This window comes from Fistularia commersonii, chromosome 25, assembly GCF_037954325.1.
Source record: "Fistularia commersonii isolate RoL2024-O1a breed Wild chromosome 25, RoL_Fcom_v1.0, whole genome shotgun sequence".
NCBI classification, from domain to species: domain Eukaryota; kingdom Metazoa; phylum Chordata; class Actinopteri; order Syngnathiformes; family Fistulariidae; genus Fistularia; species Fistularia commersonii.
In genome coordinates this window covers 10,700,217-10,727,980 of record NC_141308.1, presented here as the reverse complement: position 1 = coordinate 10,727,980, position 27,764 = coordinate 10,700,217, and the positions used below count along the sequence as shown (strand labels likewise).

The 27,764-nt window shown below is 43.8% G+C and overlaps 2 protein-coding genes across 3 annotated transcripts; both read left to right on the top strand.

Moving 5' to 3' along the window:
- Positions 1 to 33: 33 nt before the first annotated feature.
- On the top strand, positions 34 to 16,903 carry LOC147219244 (glutamate decarboxylase 1-like). Of its 2 annotated transcripts, XM_086173154.1 has the most exons (17): positions 34 to 226; positions 1,124 to 1,240; positions 2,938 to 2,994; positions 4,978 to 5,115; positions 5,948 to 6,190; positions 7,310 to 7,400; positions 11,250 to 11,362; positions 11,509 to 11,624; positions 12,197 to 12,276; positions 12,429 to 12,483; positions 12,593 to 12,709; positions 12,793 to 12,857; positions 13,111 to 13,189; positions 13,267 to 13,416; positions 13,601 to 13,708; positions 14,751 to 14,840; positions 14,947 to 16,903. In XM_086173154.1, exons 2-17 carry the CDS (start codon positions 1,165 to 1,167, stop codon positions 15,118 to 15,120), a joined length of 1,752 nt encoding a protein of 583 aa, XP_086029280.1. In that variant the 5' UTR covers positions 34 to 226; positions 1,124 to 1,164; the 3' UTR covers positions 15,121 to 16,903. The 2 variants fall into 2 exon arrangements, with proteins under 2 accessions (XP_086029280.1, XP_086029281.1); XM_086173155.1 differs by lacking the exon at positions 2,938 to 2,994 and having other exon boundaries at positions 51 to 226.
- Positions 16,904 to 18,337: 1,434 nt separating this feature from the next.
- On the top strand, positions 18,338 to 25,344 carry LOC147219243 (Golgi reassembly-stacking protein 2-like). The gene is made up of 10 exons (XM_086171880.1): positions 18,338 to 18,500; positions 19,274 to 19,354; positions 19,513 to 19,716; positions 19,820 to 19,906; positions 20,385 to 20,515; positions 21,415 to 21,547; positions 21,719 to 21,842; positions 21,921 to 22,028; positions 23,408 to 23,527; positions 24,097 to 25,344. The coding sequence occupies exons 1-10, from the start codon at positions 18,438 to 18,440 to the stop codon at positions 24,384 to 24,386; spliced, it is 1,341 nt and encodes a 446-aa protein (XP_086028006.1). The 5' UTR covers positions 18,338 to 18,437; the 3' UTR covers positions 24,387 to 25,344.
- Positions 25,345 to 27,764: the final 2,420 nt, after the last annotated feature.

The window sequence follows — 27,764 nt, the reverse complement described above, 5'->3', positions numbered from 1 at the left end:
CCAATGGGCAGCCAGAGCTTGAGATATAAATAACGCACAAGAAATATTCTTGAGGGAAGAGACGGGGTCACTTACGCGCCGCCAGATTGGGATTTTATTAGTGCGCTCTGTTGGTATTCCTCCGTCGCAGCCACTGGACTGTTCCCTGTCGCGCCTTTTGGGTGGTAAATCTCAGGTCTACTTAAGACTTTTGTCTGGAATCGACAACCTGTGCGCCCCTGAGCCGGTAAGATGCCCGTTTGTGTCGTGCGTAAAATGTGGCGACGGATCGCCGCGTCTCTGCGAATTGGTTGCAAATAAAAAAACAAACACATTATTTATAACGCATATAGGAAAAAAAATCAACAACCTTATTCAATTTTGCATCCCGGTTTTGAGCGACTAGTCGCTCCAACTGTCTCCTCCACCCCTGGGATGACATTGAGTAACGACGCGCTCTAGGGATCAGCTTAATTGAAACGTCGATTGCCGTGTCAATAACGACGCTCTTATTCACCAAGTGGCGCGTTTTTGGCAAACATTTCTCTCAGAAATGGTGTCATATTGTTTCACTTTCTCTTTGCGATCTCAAATGTGGCACCCATATTTCTTATTTATCTCCACGTTTCTTCCCTTGTAAATATCCTGTTTCATATCGAGGATGTTAAGCTCTCCATCCAGACTGATATCCCGAGAAAATAAAAGATCATTTTTGTACCAGCCCCTTCACAGGTTCCCAGGAGAACCGTGACAATGGGATATATTTCACCTGGTCAGATCGCGGATAACGTGAAAAAAACGTGTCTCCACGGCGTCTGCTCCGGACCCCGGCGGTGAGATACGGCAGCCGGGGCGGTATTTAACGGCTAATTGAGCCTGAGAAATATTGCAGACCATTTTCCGGGATGGATGCGCGCAGTGCGGACGCGCGTTTATCTCCGCCGGCATTCATCCTGGCGCGCACCGTGCGCCGCCGTCACCCGTCGGCCCGAGAGAGCGCCTTCAACTCCCGCTCTGCACCCCCCCCCCCCCCTCACCACCAACACCCACTTCACGATCACACGCTGCGTGTTTTTCGAGGTGGTGACGTGATCTGATCTGTCCGCTCCCCACCCCGACACCACCTCCTCTTCCCCACTTGCAGCTGAACCCCTTCCCGGTAGAGAAGCAGACAGCGGAGGACCGATGGCCACGTCCGAGCCCAAAGCCGCCGGCGGGGACCAGGACCCCAACTCGGCCAATTTAAGACCTCCCTCCTCAAGTAGGTCCTCAACCCCCACCCCAAAACCGTCGCCTGGTAATAAGAAAGTGGTCGTGCGTGGACCCCCGTGGGTAAAAAAAAAGAAAAAAAACTCGTTAGAGCCTCCCCCTTTCCATTTCTGCATGGTTATGCACTCTGATCAGGAGGGGCTCAATGCCTTGCTCAAAGGCAAACACACACACACACACACACACTCTCGCTTTACCACACACACACACATCTGTCTGCCTCTGCCCCCCCTCACCCGGGCCATTTAACGTCTGAGCTCCGTCGTTAATCATTCCGGTTAAAAGCAGAGCCATCACGGCCGGTTTGTCGCTTTCCGCGGGCTCCCCGACGCGCACATAGTAACGCACGGATATTTCCAACTGTGGTTTTTGCGGGCATTATTTTACAGTAATGACAGTATTTCTGATAAGAGAAAATAATGGGGTTTTATTCAGACATTCCCCCATTAGTCACTGAACTCAGACACAATTTGGTGTCATTTTTTTTACCAGGATATCCGATTTTTTCATTTTCATATTTTGTCCATTTTCAAAAATGTTTACTGGGCCCTCGGGCTCAGATTATTATTTTTAACCGCCCCTCCTTTTTTGTGGCGACGATAAAAATCCACATGCGGTGAAACAAAATGAAATATCGTATCTTGGCTTCACCCTTCCAGCTAAATGATAACAAAAAGAAAAAAAAAGGGGGGGGCTGCAGTTCCGCGGGGCCCTTCTTATACTCCAATGAAATAAACCTTTATGGAAACATTTTTATAACCAGTGCAAGGTGGATGTCAATAAGCATTTCCAAAGTTATTCCAACTTGTTCCAACTGGTTTTTATATCGTGAGAGAGAGGAAGAGGAGGAGGAACAACGAGCATATTATGAAGGGATGTTTGTTTTGTTTGACTTGCCCGTATTCTGCTGCTGGATGTTGCCATTATCTCTCCGCCACGCTCCATCTCACGCCCGGCGGCCTCCGCTGTTTGTGCTTGCTTGCGCACGTACCCGTGTGCGTGCGTGTGTTTGCGTGTGCGTGTGTATGCATCGGCGCCTCAAGCTGCTCCCCACTCGCAATGTGCAGGCTGCTTCGGTAAATCTGTGTTTTATTGTGTGTGAGAATTCTCCCATCAGGTGTTCGCCGTCTCGTCGTGCGCGCTCAGCCCCGCAACCCCCACTCCGCATTTACGCGTGCACGCCATCAATGCACGCGCGTGCGCGTGTCTGCACCATGCCTGCTGCACAGTCTCCGGCCGCAGACGTCACCGGCTTGCCCCCAGACACACACACACACACACACACACACACTGTGTTTTACTCAATTAATTTCTGCCCTCCCCCGTGAGCTCATTTCACGGGTGTTAATTCCACTCCGCCCCTTTGGCCGTGTGTGTGTGTGTGAGGAGAGAGCGAAGAAAAGCATTGATTGGACTTAAATCGGAAATGTTAAAGAGACATCCGGTTGTGATCCTGGGACATTGGAGTAAACAATAACCCCCCCACCCCGGAAAGACACCCGGAATTTAAAATTTCTTCTCAAAAGCATAATTTTTATCTGCAAAAACACACCCGGCCAACGGACGGCGGCCCCGCCGTGCGCCTCCGCTCTGCTGCCTGTCAGTCACATCGTCCTGCAAACAACACACACACCAAAAAAAAAATATATATATACACAAGTAAATCATCCAAGATTCATTTTATCTTAGCATACGAATACGCGTGGATGCACGGATGCACGCGGAAACTGGGGATGAAGATTTGTGGTAAGTTTCCAGTTTTGGGTTTTTCGATCGTGCCATTAAACGCATCATAACATTAAGGGGTTGGAAATGACGCTCATAAATGGAATCGTGGATGGTGAATATGTCCGTGGGTCCCCGTGTTTTTTTTTTTTTTTTTTGCGTTTCACGGCCTTCTAAAATAGGCCACGACGGAGAATCTGCGACTGTCACAGCGAGTTTCCGTCTCCTGAAGGTCAGTGGACATTCGCCCGTGGGTCTGATGATGAGAGCCCCCGCCACACACCCCACTGACCCCCCCACGTCTTTTCCATTTCAGCGGAGAGACGTCACTCGGGCGATCCCGGAAAATGACATGTCAAAGAATACCCTTAGATATTCCCCCAAAAAAATCTATCGAAGATGCCGTAAGGTTTTAATTCGGTGCGTATTAAAAGCGGATGTAATGTAAAAATTTTTTCGAGGGAAAGTTTTTTTTTTATTGTCTTAAACAGGCAGTATGGATTGGCCTCGTTGTCGTGCCAAAATCAGTTAAAGGGGTAAAATAAAAACAAATGACATGAATTGATTAATATTCGAAAAAAAGACACAAATCGACTTAAATCTTGACCGTGTCAATATTGATTTTTGATATTTCATTTAATAAATCAAGGGTTTTCTTGATGCCCCGGATGCGGGTGGGCTATTTCTTTAATCACTATTCCTGCCTTGCGCAATCAGGTTAATGGTTTTTTTGCGCACAATTAGCCCCGCACCCAAGTATGTATACATGCGTGAACGTATAGGGAGAAAATGGATAAATCACGGTCGCTCCAGGGACTCTGTGCATCACTCATTAACCCCACTTTACAGGCTAGGAGGGGGGTTAGGGGGGTCTATTGGCTGCACGGTTCATCAGCCACTGAGCCCATCAGGTCTGACCGATGCTGCCTAATGATCAAAACCGAATGGGAGACCCCGATCAGATCATTCTGACCCGGATGTAATTATATTCGACCCCCTCACACACACACCACACACACAAACATTTTTTATTAACTTAAGTATAATGAATATTCCACTTCATTCTGGAACTTACAGCCAATTGAAAATGTAGACCACGTTTTAGTTGACATATCTTACTTAGTGGATAGGAAGATATCAAAAGCTGCTGGTGGTTGTTTAAATATATATAGTTTTTAGTATTTTTTGTGCCATGGTTGGTTATAAAATTGAGGGTATCAGGGTATTTCCGGCCAGTTATGTAGACGGAAAAATGTATTTGGCCCCAAGACAACAGGGGGGTCAATAAGCCAAGTGGATTTATAAGAGAGGGTGGAAAAAAAAGCTGTATCACTGTCATTTCGGAGATTATTGTAGATTACATTGGAAGATACATTCAAAGTAGATACACACACACACACACACACATCTTGGGTGATCTTACCTCTCCAGCAGAGGAGCCGCCCCAGACTCCCGAGCTGCTCAGGAAACAAACCAGGGAGGCAGGAATGGGGTTTGGATTTGGGAGTCCCACACACACGCCGACGGTGTGTGTGTGTGTGTGTGTGTGTGTGTGTGTGTGTGTGCGTGTGTGTGTGTGTGTGTGTGTGTGGCGGGAAAGGAGTGGATGCAGGGGTGTTTGTTCACCGCTTCCCTTAGGAGATGTTGGAGGTCCGAGGATGGGGGGGCGGGGGATCATGTTGCCACCTGCAGGTTGAAGTTGAGCATTTCATCGATGTGATGTTGATCGATTCTGATTTCCTGTCAGCAAGCTGGCACTGTGACGCAATAGCGGGGTGGGACACGCACATTCACGCACGGTTGGAAGTGATGGGGGCGGTGTGTGTATATATACATGCAAAAAAAGTGTGCCCCCCTCACTAGTGTGATACATTTCATGTGAAAGCAGCGAGATTTAAAAAAAAAAAAAAGTTGCACTAATTTATTATTTGAATTCGTGTGTGTGTGCATGTGTGATGGAGATGTTTGGTGATAACTGCTGCCCCCCGCCGTGTAACACCCTAGGGTTCTTGCAGAAGAACAACAGCCTGGAGGAGAAAGGCAGACTCTCCGGGCAGAAGAACCTGCTCTCCTGCGACAACAGCGACCGGGACGCGCGTTTCCGCCGCACCGAAACCGACTTCTCCAACCTTTTTGCCAGAGGTAAACTCTCCCTTTGAATTTTCATCCAGACAATGGAGCTGTTTTTAATTGAAAACTTTGGGTTTTATGGCCGATTTTAATGTCATCATATGAATTGTATTGAGAGAAGGCCTAAATGAAAGCAAGGCCTCTTTGTTAGAGTTATTTTATTGATTTTCTATCCACTTTATTTCACCCATGTTTTGTTGCGAGATAAAATACCCGAGGCTAAAAAAAATAAAATGAAAAGGGCATATTTTAAAGCAGGGGTTTGTTTTATTTAACAGGTAACCCCCGATTTTGAGTGGATTTCACAACTATTGTGGTATAACATTGCATTATTCTTCATTAATGTTCTATTATTATGATCGTATTTTCTGGCATTTATTGTTTATTATTATTTATATTTCGTGTTATTATATTTTTCAGTTCACAGAAAATACTCAAAATCCCAACATGCACTTCGGTCTGCCGCCGCTAGGGGCTTCAATGAGACAATTCTACGAATACAAAATGCGAATTTGCTTTGGCTTCCAGCGTTAAAATTAGTCATTAATTACCATTTAGGCCTTATGGTGGGAAACGGTGCTGCGATAAAACACGAGTCTTAATTTATTTTGTCTAATTTTTAATTCATCGGGACCGAAAAGCGACTTCGTAAACATTTATGACCGCGTAAGCTAGTTAGCCGCACTTGGGCTTCTTTTAGCTAGCTCATCCCTTTAGCGACTTCGCATTCCATTTCACATCAATTTTAAGGGATGCGCTGAGAAGTTTATCCCTTTATCCCATTTAAGTCTTGGTTTATTTACCCTGAGGAGTTAATTAAAATGCCCACTTTTCTATTTCCTAGACTTACTGCCCGCTAAGAACGGAGAGGAACCGACCCTGCAGTTTTTATTGGAGGTGGTCGACATCTTAACCAACTATGTCAAGAAGACCTTCGACCGCTCCACCAAGGTTCTGGACTTCCACCACCCCCACCAGCTCCTGGAGGGCATGGAGGGCTTCAACCTGGAGCTGTCGGAACACCCCGAGTCTCTGGAGCAGATCCTGGTGGACTGCAGGGATACGCTCAAGTACGGCGTCCGGACAGGTAGGCCCCGGGACCGGTGTTCATCGGGCTTGACGCTCAGGTGCTAATTCAGCCTCTACGTTAACGTCAGTTACTTAAGTTCACGGGTGAAATGTGAACACGAATCTAACATATTGGTAAAGAATATGCAGCGTGGGAGAGATTTTGAACTCCCACTGCGACCACTGTCTTATTTATTATCCCCTTGGTGATTCAGCTGACGCCCTCCTCCCCTTCCTCCCCCGACTCACTATTAAAGCAAGTGTCGCCTGAGGGTAACATTAACACGGGCTGTTTCCTGCTGTAAAGAGGGACGGCGATCAAATCGTCCCCCGGGTTCAGTGTCTCGCCGCTGTAACCAGCTGAAAGATCACTTGTCATTCAGAACCCTTCGTCCTTCCAAGGGAATCCCGTAGCTCGTTGTTTTGCGTGCAGCGCCGGAGATCCGGGGAGCTGTCCGCGGTGCTCACACCGACTCACACACTCTCTGGCTCCAATTTCGTTTCAAACCGAGTATCTTGTAAAGCCTTATTAAGAATAAGCACACGCCTGTGAAGCCCATGACATGCATTTAAGCTCAAGGCCAACCGAATGAGTGTGTGTGCAAGCAGCGTGCAGTCTAAGTGGCTTTCATATCACCTTGTTACAGTGCAATGTTGATAGAGCTACCTCAGGTCCAGGTTCACCGGATTATTACAAAAGACAACTGAGACGCTCACATTTTTGTTGATGAGAAAATACATTTATTTTTATCGGGCTAGCTCTTACAACATGAATAATTCGGTAGATGAAGTTAATAAATCCCCAAACTAGACTTTCTTTAGAGGTGTGCCTCCTTTTTGAATTGTCATTAACAAAAGCAAAAAATACAACACATTTGCCTGTTTTGTTCATTCACTCTTTATTCACCATTTTAGATTTGTCAACTTAATTAACAATTATATATTTTATGGCGATACAATGACTTTTGCATCATTTAAACATTCACAACTCCGTAGACATCGTGTTTATTTACCTCATGTGCCTTTAAACTTCAGTATAATTCAGTCACCGTCATTTCTTTCTCTCTGTGAGGCTTGTATTATTCTATTAGCGTAAGTGCAGATGTACAAATATTTATTGTTTGTGTTTCTTTGTCAGGCCACCCTCGCTTTTTCAACCAGCTGTCATCTGGTCTGGACATCATTGGTCTGGCCGGCGAGTGGCTCACCTCAACCGCTAATACCAACATGTAAGTCGAGCATTGCCATCTTTGTGCTCGTGCTTGGCACGGTTACCTATTTAGGGGAAAGACCTCTGCATGTCATGACAGGACAAGAGATTTCATGTTTATAGGCCACTGGAAATCGCCTTAGTCATTAGAGGAGCCTGGTAAATGTTGATGGTGTTTCCCTCCGCTCTCGCCTCTGAGGGCAGTTATATAAAGTGTTGGTTTGTTCTATGGAGACAGTGTATTGATAGCCTGTAGGCTCCCACTGTGTTGTACTGTATATCCCAGTCGGTCCAGCCCCAGGGGTGGTTAGATTGCATATTGATCCGAGGTCACAGTTACACGGTGGTCCAGTCTGATAGAGGGCATGAACCAATGGGAACACATACACCCATACCCAATACATACCAAACACGCAGTCAGACATGCTGTAAATGAGCTGTTATGATGCGATATCATAGCGTGATCCCTGGCATAAAATGAGAGACTATTATAACTTTGCAACTTTGCCAAGACAGAATAAGGATAAAGACACTCACAGACTGTTTGACAATGGAAACCTGTCTAACATGGACAGAAGAGGAGGGAGTCATTTCAAGTGATCGTTTATTATAACAAGGCATTTAATGAATTTTTAGAAGTGATGATGCATTGCAAAAAAGAAACGTACAAATGATATATTTCATGGCTATCCACATCAGATTCACATTTACAGGCCTGACCAAGGAAAAATGGTTATCACATTTTCCTTGATTAATTCCTTGAGAATTTGATTATCAAGTAATCAGAAATCAACTGAAAATGTCAGTGTGATACTGTATAAAAAAGATGAATAAGAACTTAGCAATGTGAAAACTTGTTTACATCATTATATGTGTTCAAAAATGATTTTAATGAATAACGGATTTACACTTGACCTTCACTTCATTTATTTACTTATGATGGCATCAACTATTTGTTACTGTGAATTGATTATCTTCGACCTTTTTGTAAAATTAAGCAATTTCCTGCATCATTACTTTATCTTTGTCAACTACATTGAAAGGTGTGTAAATAAATAAAGCAAAAATTGATCATAATTTATACCATTTGTTATCACATTGACTATATACATGAGTTTGAATCTAGTGACAATAAAAGGACAATAAATGACATGTAAAAGGAAAGAGAGTGCAGAGACATGTACATTTAGAGACTCCATACCTCAAACCTACCATTCCTGAGTGAGTTCTTTACCTGAGAACAAACAAAGGATACAACAATTACAAATGATAATCTCTTTGATTTACCAGAAGGTGTTTGAAATAATGAAATATGCCAATGTTTGATCATTGCTGGGTGCCCTTCATAACCACAATTTTTCATGTCACTGCCGGGTAAACAAACCATATTAATAGCATGTTGCTCGCATATTTTTTTCATAATCCCAACTGATATGAAGAAGCAAAGACTGCCTGCCCTACAAAAAACAACTGAATAAGATAAATAGAGGGCAAATAACAATGTACTCCATGTTCACAAATTGAGCATTCAGTCTTCTTTAACTGTGGCGACCTCTATTTTCCTAGGCTGGCTGAGAAAATAAAAGATCTACGTAGGGATAATAAACCAAGAGCTGAGGGGAAATTGAGACACTTAATTTATCCCATTTCTCTAAACATTAGCTTACGAAACCATGACCTCTTTGGAAAAACTTTCCCATCTCATCTCCTGGTTGGAAGAATGCCCCGAGAGACAGGGCCATTGAATTCACTCACACACACACACGCACACTTTCATAATGACACCAGTCCTTGTACGGATACACACACACACACACACAGACACACACACACTCACCAGCTCTGGTTGTCCCAGATAGAGCAGCAAGGGTTTCCAGTCCATTGACTGCAAGCTCATTGTGAGCTGGTCTTAGCAGATAGGCCAGCTGGGGCCGACACTGACACACAATGTCCTACGGCTGCACAGGAAAACACTGTCACATTGTGGAAACTGGCTCCTTTGGCACCCTGCAGAGGGCTCATTCTGGCTCTATTGTCCCTGCGGAGATGGACTGACTCAGTGATGCTTTTGGGCACTGAGAGGAGTGTGGCTGTGAGGTCAGGAGGTTAGTCACATATAGACGCACAGACACACACATTCAAACACAGTATTGCACAGCATTGAGTGCCCTTGATGATGATAATAAGGGCATTTAGGGTCTGTCCCTGGAGACAGCCAGGTGACTGAGGGGTAATTTTCACCCTGAAAAGACCAATGATTGGCTCTGATTGTGATAATGATCACCATTATTGTCATTACTGCGTGAAATGACTGTTGGAGAGGAGAATTTTAAAAAGGTGCTTTGGTTTTGTCCTTTGTCTACTGTGGCCTGAGTGCATTTCATGGGGAAAATGACAACAAGGCCGTCAGGACATCTGATTGCAGTTGTCTCCCTTAATTCTACTATTTTGAAGAGCAGGGCATTTTTGAAGGTCGGCAAAAAACTGTTTCTTCTTTCATAATACCCTTCTGCATTGAGTTAATTTTCCTATCCTAACCCAGTCTTTGTTGACGTCCAGCCATCATTATTAAAAAGCTGAATGAACTACGGAGGCATTACAAGGCTTAATTACGTGCTGTTTTTCTTAATCTTTTTATTCATAACTTCTAGCTGTTTTCTACCCTGATTTTCTTTTTAACGCAGTTTTTTTCACATCAGTAAAATATGACAATAGTAGTAAAAGTAGCGGTTGTTGCAGGATCAGTATCCCAATCGGTGCAAGAAAGATTTTAATTTCATATAGAAAAACATTGTTTTAACACTTGGATGATGTTATATTTAAGCAAAGTCAGGTTAAAGTTAAATCCCAATGAAATATCAATGATAAAAGAAAAGGTTAAAATATCTTGTCCATCTCCCTATCACTGTCAGCTGTATCACGTCAGCATCCTTCATAGGGCCGAGTATTAACCTTTAATCAACGTTGTGTCCAATCGTCTTAGAACACAGCAACCCCTGTTTTTATTTTCTGCTTATTCTTTCAATTCTCTCCTCTGTCCAAACCCTGCGCCTTCCTCCCTCCCTCTCCGTGCATCCGTAGTCCCTCTCTTTGTTTCCCCTGTCACAGTTCCTTCAGTGCATTGTTTCCCTGGAGCTACCCCCTCCTCACAGGGGGAGAGGGATGTTTTTGATGGTGAGAGCAATAGGGGGTTAAAGTGGAGAAGCGTTGTGTAACTGGCCTCATTAGAAACAGGGATCAGTTCTCGTGGAGTGTGTGTGGAAGGCCGTCAGGTAGGTTAGTCAGCCAGAAATAAAACAGTCAAATTCATGCCCTCACTTGATGAGTTTCCTTTCTGGACTCCACTTGCCATACTTTAGTCCTCCCAATAGTTGCGCTAGCATGTTTTAAATGCTGTCTGCTTTCTGTTAATAGTAGGATTGAATTCATTACCACGGTGTCTCCTTCTGGTTTTGAATTTGTGGACAGGACACACTGTTATCTTGCCCAAACACACACTGAAGTTCCCTCACCCATCAAATCATCCCCGCACAGACTGTCAGGACTGACAGATAGCAATCACGGCTTTGTGTGCTTTAATTAAACCACTGAGGGGTTTTAGGAGGTATTTGAATATGAATGTTTGCTGCATGACTCCTATCAGACTCTTTTTAATTAGCACAGTCAGCACAAGCTCCAGTTTGTGCTCTGTGAATGGAATTATAGTTGAGCTAATGAAAAACCCCAGATCCTGTTGGACTGCAGGGTATGTGTGTGTGTGTGTGTGTGGGTGTGGGTGTATGTTTGCATATGTAGGAGAAGCAGTCTTCTTCTCAAAGCAGTTTTTAAAATCATGCTGAATGATATGCTGATGTGCTGTGACTGACAGGTTCACCTACGAGATTGCTCCGGTGTTTGTTCTGATGGAGCAGCTGACGCTGAAGAAAATGAGAGAGATGATTGGCTGGCCAGACGGCGAGGGAGACGGCCTCTTTTCCCCAGGTTAAAATATTAAAGTCACAGTCAGTGTTCTGTGAAGCTCTGAATATAATCTTTTTTAGCTGAGCTATTCTATATAAACTCCATGTTCATGAAAGGTTGTTTGTAGCTCTCGAATCAATGTGCTGGATTATCGATCTGCTCAACAGGGGGCGCTATTTCCAACATGTACAGTGTGATGATCGCTCGATACAAGTATTTCCCTGAGGTCAAGACCAAGGGCATGTCTGCTGCGCCACGCCTTGTCCTTTTCACTTCGGAACATGTATGTGATGCTAACGCATACACACACACACACACACACACACACAAACACTGCTCCCCTCATAGTGCAATTAGTAGTAAATAATATGGCATAGTGACGATAGAGACTACATGCATTCCTCAATATATTAGATAAAGTAGATGATAAAGCATGATAAGAAAATACATTCCATGAATAATGGTTTTGAATATAAACAGCAACATATCGATCAGAAGACAAAAAGACTACTGTCCAATAGCATCACTTTGTGTATGTTGAGTTATGGAACCAATTACTGTAATTTCTGTGTCCTAATATATATCATCTCAAAGAAGGTGCTTTCTTCCCCCGACTACTGATTTAGGGTTTTATTCAATGTTGTAGTTACAAGCAGGTCTACTTCATCAAAGTGATTGCTTTTTTAATTGAGTCTTTCTGCCGTTCTGTTTTAAATATAGTTTAAAAATTGCACAGTTGACAACAAATTGGCAGTTACAGCACAAAGCCGCTATTTCATTTGTCTTTTTTACCTCCTCTTAATACACTGTATTACTGTTGGGGATGAACTGCTGACTAAATGTGTGTTCCTTCAGAGCCATTACTCCATAAAGAAGGCTGGAGCTGCTCTGGGTTTTGGAACTGACAATGTGATTCTGCTGAGCACTGATGAACGGTACGGCAATTCATTTTGTAAATGTGAAGCCACTATAATTCTAGAAAACTAATATAATGTAAGATAAGACACTGTATAGTAGCTCATTACAAGATGGCTGACTACTTGAGAGTATATTATGAGAATTTGCTGTACTACTCTTTTTTTTTCAGGGGGAGAGTAATTCCTGCTGATCTAGAAGCTAAGATTATTGATGCCAAGCAGAAGGTTGGTGTCTTCATCCCAGCCTCTTTTTCCTTCTATTAGTTTTACATTGTGTTTAAAGGTTATTTTGTTTTAAAGTTTTCAGAATCTTAATCTTGAGTTGTCCCCGCAGGGTTATGTGCCACTGTTTGTCAACGCCACCGCAGGTTCCACTGTTTACGGCGCATTTGACCCCATCGATGAGATCGCCGACATCTGTGAGAAATACAATCTGTGGCTCCATGTTGATGTGAGTATTTCATGCAGTGTCGTTTGAGTAGCCAAACTGATGTGTGCACACCTCTTTGTAACAGTACAGTCTTTTGTCCTCAGGGGGCGTGGGGAGGTGGACTGCTGATGTCCAGGAAGCACCGTCACAAGCTCAGTGGAGTTGAGAGGTGAGTTACCAAAACTAAAGCCTGTCGCAGTGTCCTGCTGAGAACATGGACACAAAAGAAGTGATTAGATATTTGACATGTATAATATTTACTTTTAGTGGATGTGAGTCCAACCGTACCCCTAAACTGAATGTTTGAAAAACAGATATGAAATCATGTGGCCCATACTCAATATTTCTATAAATTGCTATGTTTTTCAAAGCGCTTGTTTTAAAAGGTGCCTGTGCATTGACACAAACATTCACCTTTGCAGGGCCAACTCTGTCACGTGGAACCCTCACAAGATGATGGGCGTGCCTCTGCAGTGCTCCGCCATCCTGGTCAGGGAGAAGGTACGTCCAAACACCCAGCCACAGCGCAGACTTGAGTTTGCAGCTGGTGGTTGGCATTAATTTGTGCGCGTCTGCAGGGAATCCTGGCCGGCTGTAACTCCATGTGTGCTGGATATCTGTTCCAACAAGACAAGCAGTACGATGTCACCTATGACACTGGGGACAAAGCCATCCAGTGTGGTCGCCATGTCGACATCTTCAAGTTTTGGCTTATGTGGAAGGCCAAGGTAAGGCCAGATACACCCATTTAGACCCGTGATGGTGAAGAGTGCTGAAATTGTCAAATGCAACTTTACTTAGGCACTCTGCCCAGGCTTATATTCTTCATACTGTTTATGATTTAATTTAATTTAGTAATGGCAATACCATATTCTTATATCTGACCCTGAGCTCGGTTTCTCTCCCTGGCAGGGCACCATCGGCTTTGAGCAGCACATCGACAAGTGCTTGGACATTTCTCAGTACTTGTACAACAAGATCAAGAACAGGGAGGGATATGAGATGGTGTTTGATGGAGTGGTGAGGATCTCACGTTTATTACGCTGCTCATGGAACATTCAAAACAGTTTTTGAGGAAATTTCAATATAATGTCCTCGTGGCAGAGTAAGCTTGTTTTTTAATATATTTTCAGTCGAAAGTGATCTAACCAGTCAATCACAAGAAAAGATGTGATGCATGGCTATAGAATTGGTGCCTTCTCTGTTGAAAAATGAACTATTCTGAACCCTTGAAAATTATCTAAATTCATTGAAAAGTACAGATCCATTACTGTTGCTTTTCAACAAATTAAACCTACAGATAGATAAATTATTTCCTTTTTATTAAAATAACATTCTAAGAAACTCTTAATGTTCCACCTGCAGTACTCCAAAGTACAAACAGCTCAGGAGATTCACTGAATCTCCAAGCCATCATAGCCAAAGGTACATGCTGGCATTACACAGCAGAGTTAGTTTTAACTGATACTGAACCAATCATTTGCCCACAGCCCTTCCTGATTGCATCAAATAAAAAATACCCTGTAACTTTATAAAAAAGTTATATAAAAAGAAATTGAATTGAATAGCAAAAAGCATACTTTTAAATGAGGGCAATATCATTTGGAAACAAGCAATTGGTATTAAAAAGTATTTGAATATAAGCAAAATTGTCATTTAAATGATCTAAAAATGTATGAATAAATGAGTGACTTGTTTTATTTTGTGCAAACACTGGAGATAATTTAGTTGACTATCAATATCAGTACATCAATTATATTATATTGACATGCACTGTTGAATTTAATTTGTGCATTTTTCGAGTGCTCTGAATGCCTCGCCAGTGTCCACTTTCAGGAGCCTTTCAGGACCATCTAAATTAGGGTGGAATTAAACTTGACATTAATCTAGGACTCAACTAATAGGTTTTATATGTGTGACATATGCTGTTCTACACATCTGCATTCATCACGAAAAATATCATTTTTAAAAGAGAGCCTCAGACTATTGTGGTAATAATTCTATTCCACTCGCCCACCTCCCCGACTGTGTATGTTTCTCCTAACTTTGTTTTCATCTGCAGCCCCAGCACACCAACGTTTGTTTCTGGTACGTCCCCCCCAGCCTGAGAGGGATGCCAGAGAGTGAAGAGCGGCGGGAAAAACTTCACAGGGTAAGAAAAACCGCTTGATCTATGCATTTCAAATATTTCCACCTTTGCATGTTATTGTGGCAGCGTCCTGTTATGGAGTAAGAGACTGGTTTCTTGAACTGACCAGGTGGCACCAAAGATTAAGGCCATGATGATGGAGTCAGGGACCACCATGGTGGGCTACCAGCCTCAGGGTAACAAAGTCAACTTCTTTCGTATGGTCGTGTCCAACCCGGCGGCCACCCAGTCAGACATCGACTTCCTCATCGACGAGATTGAGAGGCTGGGTCACGACCTGTAGACCTCCTTGCAAAGCGCCGGAGGCTGAGCTGAAACATTTGCAGTGCTGCAAAAACAGAAGATCCTTTCTGTCCCGTCAACGTTCACCTTCAGCATTCCTCGTTTTCCCCCAAATAAGAGAAAGAGGGAGAAAGACTTCAAGGCTCTTATTGTTACTTCCCACTTTATTCCTGTAGACCAGATATATAATTACGGAGTACTCGAAGGCTCCGGGTACTACAGGTATCCAGTGTATGTGTGACGTGAAGCTGTGTAACGTGTGTGTTCAATCTAGTTTCTTGTCTGATGTAGTTTGTCTTTCAATGTCTGCGTGTCTCCGCCTGAATGTGTGTGTGTGTGTCTGTTTGTATGTGTGGTATCCTCTGTGTGTTTGTATGAAAGGGAGAAAAGCACAGATCAAAATATAATAAATTATCATGAAATTATTCTACTGTATCATATGTTTGCTACACGATTGAATCTTTGGTGCTTTCAGCTGTACATACGTGTAATCTCAGTGCACAAACCTATTTGTGCCCCTGCAGCAGCGCGCGTGTGTGTGTGTGTGTGTATGTGAGTGTGTGGGGAGGATGCAGGTGTGCACGTGGGACATTGTGTGTACTGTCCTGTATTTTTAGGCTAGAAGTGTCTTTAAAAATAAGCTTACTAAAACTTCATGCCCACACCATTAATGCAAGTGTGACACTGAGAGATAAAACTCCACCAGGTCATCTGCCGTCTGCGATATTTTCCCTTCCTAGAAGTTTGAAGATTTAAATACGGTCCTCTGCTGCCAACTTTTAAATTGTAAAACGCTGGCTCGTTGTCTGTTTTCATGCAATCATGTGATACTGTGTGTGTTTATAATCTTGTTCAAATATTAATATTTAATTATATATATTAAAAGAGTAATATTGCGTTTTCACTGTATGAAAATTCAGGTATTTTAAAGTAAATCTATCTTTTTTGTGTATTACATGGTAATACATTTGTATATGTAATCACACGAACTTGAAAAAAAAAATTTATAGTGATCTTTTTTTGTCAGCCAAAGAAAGAGAATCGGGAACAGAGCAATCCATTGTCCTTCATGTATAGATATATATATATATCTATATATCTATATATGTATGTATAACTTCTTACAGATTATAGATGTTTGTAAAATGTTATCTATTGACCCTCGACTGCGATGCAATTTCCAGTGTATTTCTTTCCGTGATTGTGAGTCTTTTTGGACCGAATGTTTTGCGATGACCCGCCTTCCGATGGGCTTGAGAAGGATGTCTTCACACCCCTCTGGCAGCCACGCCGGGCTTTTATTTAGCAAGAAGCACAAGGTTGTGAGAATGTACTCGCTGTTTGAAAACTGGAAGAAAGAATTGTTGTCCAAATTCTAACGCATTTATTGTAACATAGTATATTTATTGTAATAACTGTATTCTTAGTGTTATGGGAACTCATGGAATATCTTGTATTAAGAGTTCCCATTTGTGTCTTTGCACAATGTTCACCTTCCTTTCCTCCATTGTAAATGGATGTGTGCTACTGCAGTAATATATAAGGCTTATGTTATCCAAGTATTAATGGTAACTAGGGACCATAATTTGAATGGAGCATAAATCATATTTAAGGTAAATCTGTTTACTGTTTGTGGCCAATGACTCCTGTTTGTGCTCAGTCTGGTTTGTCATTAAATCAGCTGCAATGGAATGTTTCCCAGGAGGTTATTGAGGAGGCACTTTAACAGAATCATGCTATCTCTGAAAAATAAAATATGTTTAATAAAGTCTATTAAAGGAAAAGTTGGCCATGTCCTTTATTCCATTGCTGCACAATCATAGCATTGATTTTGCCTGATCATGCAAGAGAGTGCTGTGTTTGCTTCCCTCATGCGTGGGCTTTCCCCTGGCCATCCGTCCAGTCATTTCTCTCTTGAAATTTAAACCCTTTTTTTTTTTTAACCGCGCCCTCATAATCCACCCTCTCTCTTCCGTCTGCATTTCTTCAGCCAAAGCATGAAACGATTCTCTGTTGCTGCACCATTAAAGAATGAAAGTGGATCATAATAATTTCACAAAGAACCCATGGAGGTATTTGTCCAGGGGCCCAGTTACACGGCATTTAGAGCGACACCAGCGTAAAGGCGTGGTAACAGCGTCCCCTAGCGGTGATAGCTTGCAAGTTCAATCTCCACGAAAGTCGAGAAATGAAAAAACAAAAACAAGAAAAATTCAATTTTTCTGTTAAATTTAGTTTGTTTATTTGAAGGTTATTTGTATTTCGTATGCAAACATGTCCTGGTGCATTCATAGGTTACATTCTTCATATACAACTGATCTGTCTTGTGTTATATTACGCTTAAAAAGTAATATTACTGATGCTATATCAGCTTTTTTCAATGTTTGTTAAAGCACCATTATTATGTTACAGTAAAGTTAAATGAGTTTCCAGTTTTTTCTGTATAATTTTTTTTTTTTTGCACCAGCCCATATAATATCAAATATATGACAGAAGACCTTGTCATGTAAGGGATACCAAAATGAAAAATATGAAATTTGGGGAACTTAAATCCCAGTTAATGTATGCTTATAATTTTCCATAGTAAGTTGGTTAATTTCTTCCCATTTACATATATTTGATCATTCTTGGAAAACATTTTTTTCATTGTGGCTACCCACCATTCAGGGGTCGCCACAGTGAATCCACCTCTATCTAACCTTATTCTGTGTATCCTCTTCTCTCACACCCGCTAATTCCATGTCCTCTATCATTAATTTCATAAATCTTCTCTTTGGTCTTCCTCTAGGCCTCCTTCCTGGCAGTTCCTACCACAGCATCCTTCTACCAATATATTCACTATTTCTCTGTTCATGACCAAATCATCTCAATCTGTTTTTTCTGATCTTATCGTCAAAAGGTCTAACCGATGGACTCATTCCGGATCCTATCCATCCTCTTCAGTCCCAAAGAGAACCTCAACACCTTCTTCTAAATCCTAGAAAAAATATTATCTCATTTAAATTTTGCTCATCATCATCATCAAAAAAAAAAAAAAAACAGTTTTCAAATAAGACATATAAAATAACCTATTTTTATTTGGACATAAATAACTTTATTTTAGTATCTGTTCTCTGAAGTGCGCACCAAATATTATGAATAATATATTCATTAGTGAAAACCGAGAAGGCGTTGTTTCCTGCCACGTAACAGCGCATGCGCATCATGAAGCTAATCATTTGACGACGTGTACCCGGTGTCTACAAGTACTTAGCTACACTGTCCGATCCCGGGGAACAACACGCCATTGAAACCCCGAGGCCTTAAAATCGCAAAACCATGGGAGGGTCGCAGAGCGTGGAGATACCGGGAGGTGGCTCTGAGGGATACCATGTCCTCAGGGTGAGTTTTTAAGCCCCCGTACCTGCTGTTAGCTTAGCTTAGCTTAGCTTAGGGTGAGGGGCGCAGGGCTCCTAGCCCTGTGTTGACTGGAGAAGAAGGAGATAACAAGTCGGGCCTGTTTCTGCATAACACCGAACCAAAAACCTGCTCACCGGCTTTTGGCACCGTGACTCTTTACGTGCTGCGTTTTGTTAATCACAAATACATGTTTCATCCAGAAATCAAAATAATGACATGTTGTCGGATGAGGTGCCACAGTTGTCGTTAGCCAAATCTGCTAGCTAGCTGCCGCTGAATGACACCTGCCCTGCTCGTTTTGCGAATATGTGAAAACTCTTGTTGACATCTGTCAACTTGTGATGAACTGCTTGGTGTGTATTTACATATCGATCCGGAATCTGAGCACCAATTTTACGATCGATGTGTCAGTGCACAGCAATCTTCTGCAATCGAAAAAAAAAAAAACCCGATCCGTCTTGATGTATACTCTTATTTTGAAAACCATGTATTTCAGTTTGCCTACATGAACTATTCAATAACAAGACACACATTTCATGTACATGATGTCATATAGATATTATGAAGTTATCCAGTTTATAAATAACTACATTTGGTCAGCCAGCTTAATGTTACAGATGTGAAATGGCCCATCACTTTTTAATTCAATCTCAATTGGGACACAGAATTGCAGATGTATCATCAATTCCTTCCGTTGCCACACTTCATATATTGGTGACTGAGCGGGACTCGGATTGTCCTTCATTCTCATGCAGGTTCAGGAGAACTCGCCTGGACACCGGGCCGGACTGGAGCCTTTCTTTGACTTCATTGTTTCCATCAATAACACCAGACTGGTGAGTTAAGATGTGATGTAAAAGACATAATGGCATAAATGTGTGGATAAGGAGACCTGTCGTCCACCAATTTCTGACATTGATTTCTAATTAAGCAGCTCTTTGGGGGGGAAAAAAGAAAAGTTTGTAAGGTCTTCCTCCCTTCTCCTTCTCCACAGAACAAGGACAATGACACGTTGAAGGACTTGCTGAAAGCCAGCGTTGAGAAACCGGTCAAAATGCTGGTTTACTCCTCAAAGACCCTGGAACTGCGGGAGTCGACCGTCACACCCAGCAACCTATGGGGGGGACAAGGCCTTCTAGGCGTCTCAATCCGCTTCTGTAGCTTCGAAGGAGCCAATGAGAATGTCTGGCATGTTTTGGTTGGTCACCTCAATGCCATATCTTTGGTTTACTGACTGTCACTGTTGTGCAGCAGCAGATAGTTTTCTCACTGCATTTCTTTTCTGCTTTTCTCTGCAACAGGAAGTGGAGCCCAATTCCCCCGCAGCCCTCGCTGGCCTGCGGCCACACACTGACTACATTATCGGAGCCGACACGGTTATGAACGAGGTGGATTATCAGCCCCCTGACTGTGCAACCGGGGATGGGAGATATAATTTCTAACTGGGATTAATTATTTTTATTGCTTTTAATATATATATTTTTAGTTTCAAACTAACTGAGTAGTCCTTAAACTCTTGAAAAATCTTTTGTGAAAGTTGGCATTCAGCCGCTCCTAAAAGCCTTGTAATTAAGAAGTTAAAAGTCAGAAACAAGTTGTTTAAAAATAAATAGCTACAGACAGAAAGGGGCCTGAAAATTAGGAGGACAACATCTTAGGGTTCCCATCAATCCAATTCATATTTAAAGGTCGGATACACAAAGCCTCATCAGAATCCCTTCAATTCAGTTGTTTTTTTTGTTGTTTTCAAGTAGAGTAAATATTTCGATATCCAGAAAAAAAATCAAAATACGGTAATATTGCCGCCCCCATGTGTTTCGGCACCGCATGACTGTTTTCTCTACTCTCCGCTGTGACGGCCCACAGTCCGAGGACCTGTTCTCGCTGATCGAGAGCCACGAGGGCAAAGGGCTGAAACTCTACGTTTACAACACGGACACCGACAACTGCAGAGAGGTGGTCATCACCCCGAACAGCTCCTGGGGGGGAGAGGGCAGGTAAACATCCCTCGTACACCTTCGCACGCTTCCTCTAGGAGCCGATCCCATGATCGGCCACAAAAGAACACTCTGCCAGCGCAGACACCGATTTGCTAGGGCCGATGAAATCAGGGTGACCTAAATATGATATCAATGACCGCCTTGTTCCCCGGGGAGGGGAGGGGGACAAATGCGAATGGGACGGATGCAGCTGGACATCTAAAACCGACCAGAGGCCTTGAATGGCGCGGCGTTCAGAGCAGATGAAAATGACAGCCAGGATTGGATTTGCGGAGCAGAGAACTTTAAAAGTCACACAGGCGGGATGAATCGGTGGCATCGCCGCCGCTGGAACCTGAAAGGGAAAACGTGTGCTCACATCTACAGAGCTGACCATCTGACCACAGCTCAAACACTGGATGTTAAAACCAATTATCGATGGAAAAATATCAGTCATCGCTAGGTTTCAGCCTCTGCAAGTCCTCAATTTCCTGACTTCTCCCCCTTTTATCTTCTAATCCTGTAAACATATTCGGCCATCTGGATGACTGATTAGAGCAAAGTAGACATTTAATGTTATGATTGAGCGTTTTCTTTATTTGTTATCATAGGTCTTAATACCCAGCAGAGCGGCTGCTAATGTGAACAATGCCTTCCGATCAAAACCAGAAGCTTGCAATCAAAACGAACCGTGTCGGTTTTCAACGGGGCGCAATGTTTTTAATTACAATTTGAAGAAAAATGCAATAGAACAGTTTGTGCTGTAAAAGACACTGTGAGAAAACTATCTTCAATTGTTTATTTGTTTTTTTCCTCCTGATGCTGTGATTATCAAAACCAGGCTGGTGTTAGTCTTCATGTGTTTTGACTCAAAAGCTGTCAAGACTTGAGCGTGTCGTGTTTCTCTCCCACCACAGCCTGGGATGCGGGATTGGTTACGGGTACCTCCACCGGATCCCCACTCGGCCGTTCGAGGAGGGGAAGAAGATCAGCTTCCCCGGAAACTCCCCCGGCGAGCCCGTCAGTCCGCTGAAGGACGGATTCACCGAGGTGGGCCGTCCGTTCTTCTTTTCTTCCATGCAACATTTTAGATTCTCACCGCTGAATTAAGAGCTCAGTTTAGATTATTGACTTAGGTGTGTGACTTTTCAAAGTCGCTGTTCGGTTAACTGCCGGTCAGCTGTATTTTTCACCCAGCTGGACTTTTCCAAACACCATCAGGTCCAGCTCTCAGCGGTGACGCCTCCTCCCGCCACGGCTCCTCTCCCCTCTGGCCTAGAAGAGACGCTGTCCAGCCTGTCAATCAGCTCGGCTCCGCCCACCATGCCCAGCGAGCTGCAGACAGGTAACTCGTACGTGGGCGTGCGTTCACGCACCGGTTTCGGGATTTGTTTGCCTGACCGTACGCCGTCTCTCCTCCAAGGTTTGCCCACAGTCCCCCTGCTGCCCTCCTCCACCAGCCCTTCCCTCAGCCCTCTCAGCCCACTGAATCCGGCCACCGCCAGCTTCAGCAACGCCGCGACGCTACCAGGTGGGCCTTCTCACACACTCGGAATGGCTGCATTCAAATGACCCACTTTACATTTACCTTAGCTTCCTGTTGTGGAAAAGTGTGTGTGTGTGTGTGTGTGTGAGCACGAGCAGCGAAAACAAAACTTCAAGTCAAACGACATGACTTACGAGTGCATCAACTGACCAGTTTCCAGAGATCCGAGCGCCTGCTCAGTTCATTTCATTCATTTTTTTTTTAGCTTTGATATGAGCCAAGATCCGAATCAGAAGCGAGCAGGATGAGCGTTTTTCGTGGCCGCCTCTGTCCGTGAAGTGCCGTTTTTAAAAAAAAAAGAAAAGTCGGTTGCGCCGCCCACCACTTGCTAGCATAGCGAAAAATATGGAGAAACCTGAGCGAGTTGGGCCAGTTGTTTGTTCGTCCATGAAGAGATGGAGAACTTGTTGCCTTGCAAGGCAGGAGGTTTGGTACAGCAGACTGCGGGAACGTTAATGGACGAGGGGTCGGAAGAATAGCACGGTGTGCAAGTTACATTTAGCAATACATGGTAGCATTAACGGTGTAGCGGGAAAATGAAATCAACCGATGCAGCACCAAATGAAAATTCCTCCGCTGATTTTTAATCTTCAAGGTAAAGACCCTTAATAAAGCCACCGTATTCCTTAACATTCTCTTTCTATTATATATTACTATTTTTTTTTACACATTATTTGTTATTTATGAAGTACATTTTTCTCATTTAAAACCACGTAACAAAACCAGGGGGCAGGAATGGATTGATAACGTTTCACTTCAATGGGGAAATTCAGTTTGATATACGAGCAAATTGATTCACGAGCGCGATCACAGAACAAATTAAACTCATAAGTATGAAGATGTGTGTGTGTGTGTGTGTGTGTGTCACTGAAAATGTGCCGACTCAGTATTTTCAAACCGTTCCCTTCACAGACGGGTCACATCGCCCTGGCGGCTCCTTTTTGTTTTGGCCTCCGTTTCTTCACTTCCTTATAAAGTTCCTTAGCCAAGCTTCGGCGTTCCAGTGAGGGTTCTGTCCTAAGACACCAAAAGATATCAGCCAATATCGGATTACTTTTTTTAAAAAAAAAAAAATCTTTTTAAGTAAATGTAAACCCATCCAAAGATTCGACCTGCAGCGTCAGTGACCAGGTCTACTCTGCCGCCATGTCAGTGACCCAAGCAGGGCGCTCGTCCCCCAGGGTGTGTTTTGGCTTCGCTGCGATGTTTTTTACGGCGAGTTTTCCCTCGGAGCGGCGTTGGCCGAGGGCGCGAAGCAATAACTTTGTAATAATTTGTCTTCTCGTGTGTCCGCAGTGGTGAAACAAGCTCTGGGTGTGTATTCAGACGTGCGCCGTAAACTAACCGGAGTATCTCCCCGACAGGTTTGATGCCCCTGCCGGGTTTGCCGCCGCTCCCAAATCTCCCCAACCTCAACCTGCCGCTCCCAGACCTCAGTGCCATGTCACTACCGGGCAGCACCTTACCGGCCAGCGGGGCTGCAGGTACGGACGCGTTCCACATCGTCTTTCACATTGAAGTAGTCTCTGAACAAGGGGCATTTGCCAGATAAAATAAAATCAGAATATACAGCTGATTTTTATTTAAGGTTTGCTTAATTTGTAATGATTATCCAACCGTTCTTTTTAATTTCCTGAGTGCCATTAACCTCCTGTTTGAGAGAAAAGCTCCATCGCATGTCTCAAAAAAGTATAAAAAGGAATAATATTGACCGAGGGAACGAACAAGTATTTTTCCAAGTGTAAATCTCCTCCGTTGATACCATTCGTGTGGAGTTATTTAACATTTAGCGCAAATGAAAGAGAACAGACTGCAGAGGTAAACAGTCACTTATGTAATGTTTGCCCTCCAGGGTGTGTGGGGCTGTTTATATTCTTCAGTTTCTGTTAAATATGTATGGACTTCTTGTTTTATCTTGCAGTCTGACAAAGGCATTTTATCTCAGGAGGAAAAAAAAAAAGTGAAACCTTTTGTGAGTTTGAAGGGATGCTTTGAAAGTATCTGACTTTTAACATGGTTGCTTTTTTTTTTTTTTTTTTTTTCTCTCCATCAGTCCCCCCTCTGTCTACCCTCCCGCCCCTAAACCTGCCAGGTCTGGCCCCGCTGCCCGCTCTGCCCACCATGCTGCCCTCCCAGCTGCCTCCACTCCTTCCTCAGGGAGTGACACCCATCTTGCCCGCCGCCGCCGCCGCCGCTCCCGCTCCCGTCCCCGCAGCCTCCGTCACAGTCTCCGCGGCGCCTGCAACCGAGTCCGAGGCGGACGCCACAGTCCCAACAGACGCAGGCTCCACAAATGTCACGGAGTCGCCGCCCCCCACGGAAACAGCAACAACGTCGTCGTAACCATGGATAGAATATCCCGCTCTCCATGAAACCAAAACAAACCCGATTTCACCCCCACCCCCATTCCTCCCTCTCTCTTTTCTATTTATTTGGCCAAGAGGGATAGACAGCTGCGCCCCTTCAGACATAGAAGTCGGTAGATTCCAGGCAGGCGTGAGGAGCAATGAAGGACACGTCTTTATTACCAGATTGTTACACTGCAGTTGATCAGGTTGCGCTGCAGCTTGCCTTAGCTACTGTACGAGAAGGACGGGAGTTTCCTCCGCTGCCTGCAATACCCTGTGCAATGCTGCGGCCCCCTGTCCTTGGATCGCCACCTCTCTTGATTTGGCAGTCCTCTCGAAACTATTTTTTTCGAAATAATTGGGCTGGATAAGAAACCTAATACTGAATTACTGAAATTGAGTCCTTTTTAATATTAGTGGTTGTAAACAACCAGCACACGGTCCCATCCAAATGTTCATACTGTCAAACTTCCATGCCTTCTTTAAGTTAGTTCACCCCTAACTCATAGATTGATTTGATTGAAACTATTATTTTTATTTTGTTGTTGCACCTTTTTTTTTTTGTGTTTCAAATCATTAGCTGCATCTGTCCCTTTTGTATCTTTCCAAGTGTATCCAAACTTATCACATCAACTGTTAGCAGACCGGGGGGCCATGCCAGAGGGGACCGAAGTGTACAGTGATACTGGAGCTACTGCTGGAGTGTGTGAGTGTGTGAGTGCGTGTGTGCGTGTGCATGTGTGCATGTTGCTTTTAGGAAATCAGTAGTTTGGGTGAAACTGGGTTGCAGGTTTCTTAAATTTTCCCCCCTCCGGCGTGGCTGTGGTCAAGTTGGGTCGACAGAGTTGCAGTTCTGCAGTTACGTCACAAGAGGTCACTGTAAAAAAATAACTTTGTCAAATTATCTACAGAATGCACAGTGCGAGCAATAAAGCCAAATTAATTTTAAAAAAGCATCTCAGCGTCTTTATATGATCTTTGTGTATATGTTACAGGTGAATAGATATATATAAAGATAGAATGTAATGTAAATATTAAAAAAAAAACTAACAACCTTGTAAGATTTGAAGTCAAATGCGTTTTAAATTGGACTTTGACATCCGGTTCTGACTTGAGACATAAACCTAATGAGCCGTTTTAGCAATATATCTACCTCCTTTTGAGAGTATATTGGATTTATTAGATTTTTTGTGTGTGTCATATCGGTGCGCGCTACAAAAATAAAACAGATACTGCAGGATTCCAGGAACAGCTGCTACCGGTCACGTGACAAAGCTCAACAAACGTGAATCGAGTTTTGAGTCACCCGTTTTCTGCAGCAACTGATTCGTTAATTGAGTCACTATATGAGTCGTTCGTTTTGTGAGCGGGGAGAGCGAGTCTGAGTTCTCGCGTGATTCTTCGGTCACAGCTCACGGTTGAGTTGAAAGAATAAGCCCGAGATAATTGTGGTTGTGTGTGTGTATAAATGGGGCAAAACTACTCGGCATATCCTCTTATTTACAGCTGGCGAGCAGTAACAGAGGCGAGTTAGTGAACGAGTTAACAGCCGAGGAATCATGAGTCAGTGAACAAACACGAGTTATGAGCGACTCGTTCACGACTCGCACATCGAACAGGAGCTGTCCTGCCCTGCAAAGCAAAAAAAAAAAAAAAAAAAAAAAATGAAAATGCGGACATATTAAAAAATGTATCCACGCAGCTGTCTTCCGTGGCGGGTTTACGTAACCTCACACGGGCAAACAGAGGTCACACGGCGGGGTTTAAGACTTGTAAGGCAATCTTTATTGCATATGAACGACATGGCCTAGCATTGCAACCCCCCCCACCGCTAATATGGTCAGACATGGAGCTCACTAACGGCTGCACATACATCTGTCTACGGACGTCATGAAACACTTGGTATGCACTTCATGCTAGCACCCATTTTTTTTCTACTGCCGTCGAGCAGAAGAGAGAAGGAACGGGATAGGGGTAGTGGAGAAGTAGGAGGGGAAGGGAGACATATTTGTTTTGGGCAAACCGCTGCGCCGGAAGAGACGATTACAGGTGACCGGATGTTGACAGCGTGGCTCCGCCCCCTTCGTTCTGGGGCAGAATCCACCGCTTTCCAATAATTAGAAAAAAAAAGGCATAAATGTTACAACATACAAGGAAGTGTTTTATTTACAGAATGACGAGGAATCTGATAGAACTACTTTTTTTTTCTTTTTTTTTTTTCAAATAGCCGCAGTGAATCCACTGGCCACTGAATCCAAGGGCCACTGCACCGGGCGTCCGGGTCCTGGAACAACGGGCTCCGGAGGCAGGGGGCCGGAGAGGGGAAGGGAAGGGAAGGGAGGGGGGCGATCCTCTTTAAAACACGGTTCAAGTACGCACACAGGCGAGGCGAACACCAGCCACACATTTACAAACTAAAAGCGACATTTATAGCAGCAAAACTGAGAGCGGCTTCGGGGGGGGGGGGGGGGGGGGGGGGACGACACGAATTTGAAACTTTTCTTTAAAAATGAGAATAAGAACGGGGCAGAGTGGGCGGGAGGGCGGGGGAGAGGCCTCGGTACTGCGGGCTCTGCCAGCGGCGTCCAATGTCCATAAAACTTTGGGAGTCCCTGGGAAAGATCCGGCCGCCTCGGTTCAGTCTCTTTAGGCAGATGGATGGAAACATCTATGATGACGTGAATTTGGGATATTTTGACTTCTTTATCTGAGCGGCAAAGGGAAAAAAAAACAAACAAACAAACAAACAAAAAACAAACAACTAAAAATAAAAGTGGATTAAGTCACAGATCCACTCTGTGTGTAACCCAGTAGACCTGAGCTGCTTCGACACAACAAACACTTGGCGGCTGAAGTCCACGAACCCACCGCCTCCCGCTGTTGCTGTTGTACTTCATGCCGAATCTGAGACCAGACAACTGGATTGAAAAAGTGCAAATCAACCCCAGAGATTTTATCTGGATTCCCCCCCCCCGGCCAACCCGCCCCTAAAAGTCTCATCGTCGGTTATGACGTCACTTAAGTGAACCCGGGTTGCGTGCTGGCGAAAATGCCGCCGGGCTTTGTGCCCGATAAGCTGGACCGCGGAGTTCCACGTTCGTACCTACTCCTCTGTTCTCCCTTGTGACTGAAAACTCGCTCGCCACTCTAAAAACGAAAAAAACAAAAAAACAAAAAGTCCCCCGGGGCTCTGTTTTGATGGAGTCAGCCTTTGTGTTAGGACGGGGTGTCTGGGAGCTCCGAGAGGGTTAAATTCATAACGTTCGCAAAAACAAATCCGCAAGTGCTGAGCAAACCATCCGTTTCTCTCTCTCTTCTGTCTCTGGCTGGTGAGTTCAGGTACGTGATTCTGTACAACTTCCTCCACCCTCCT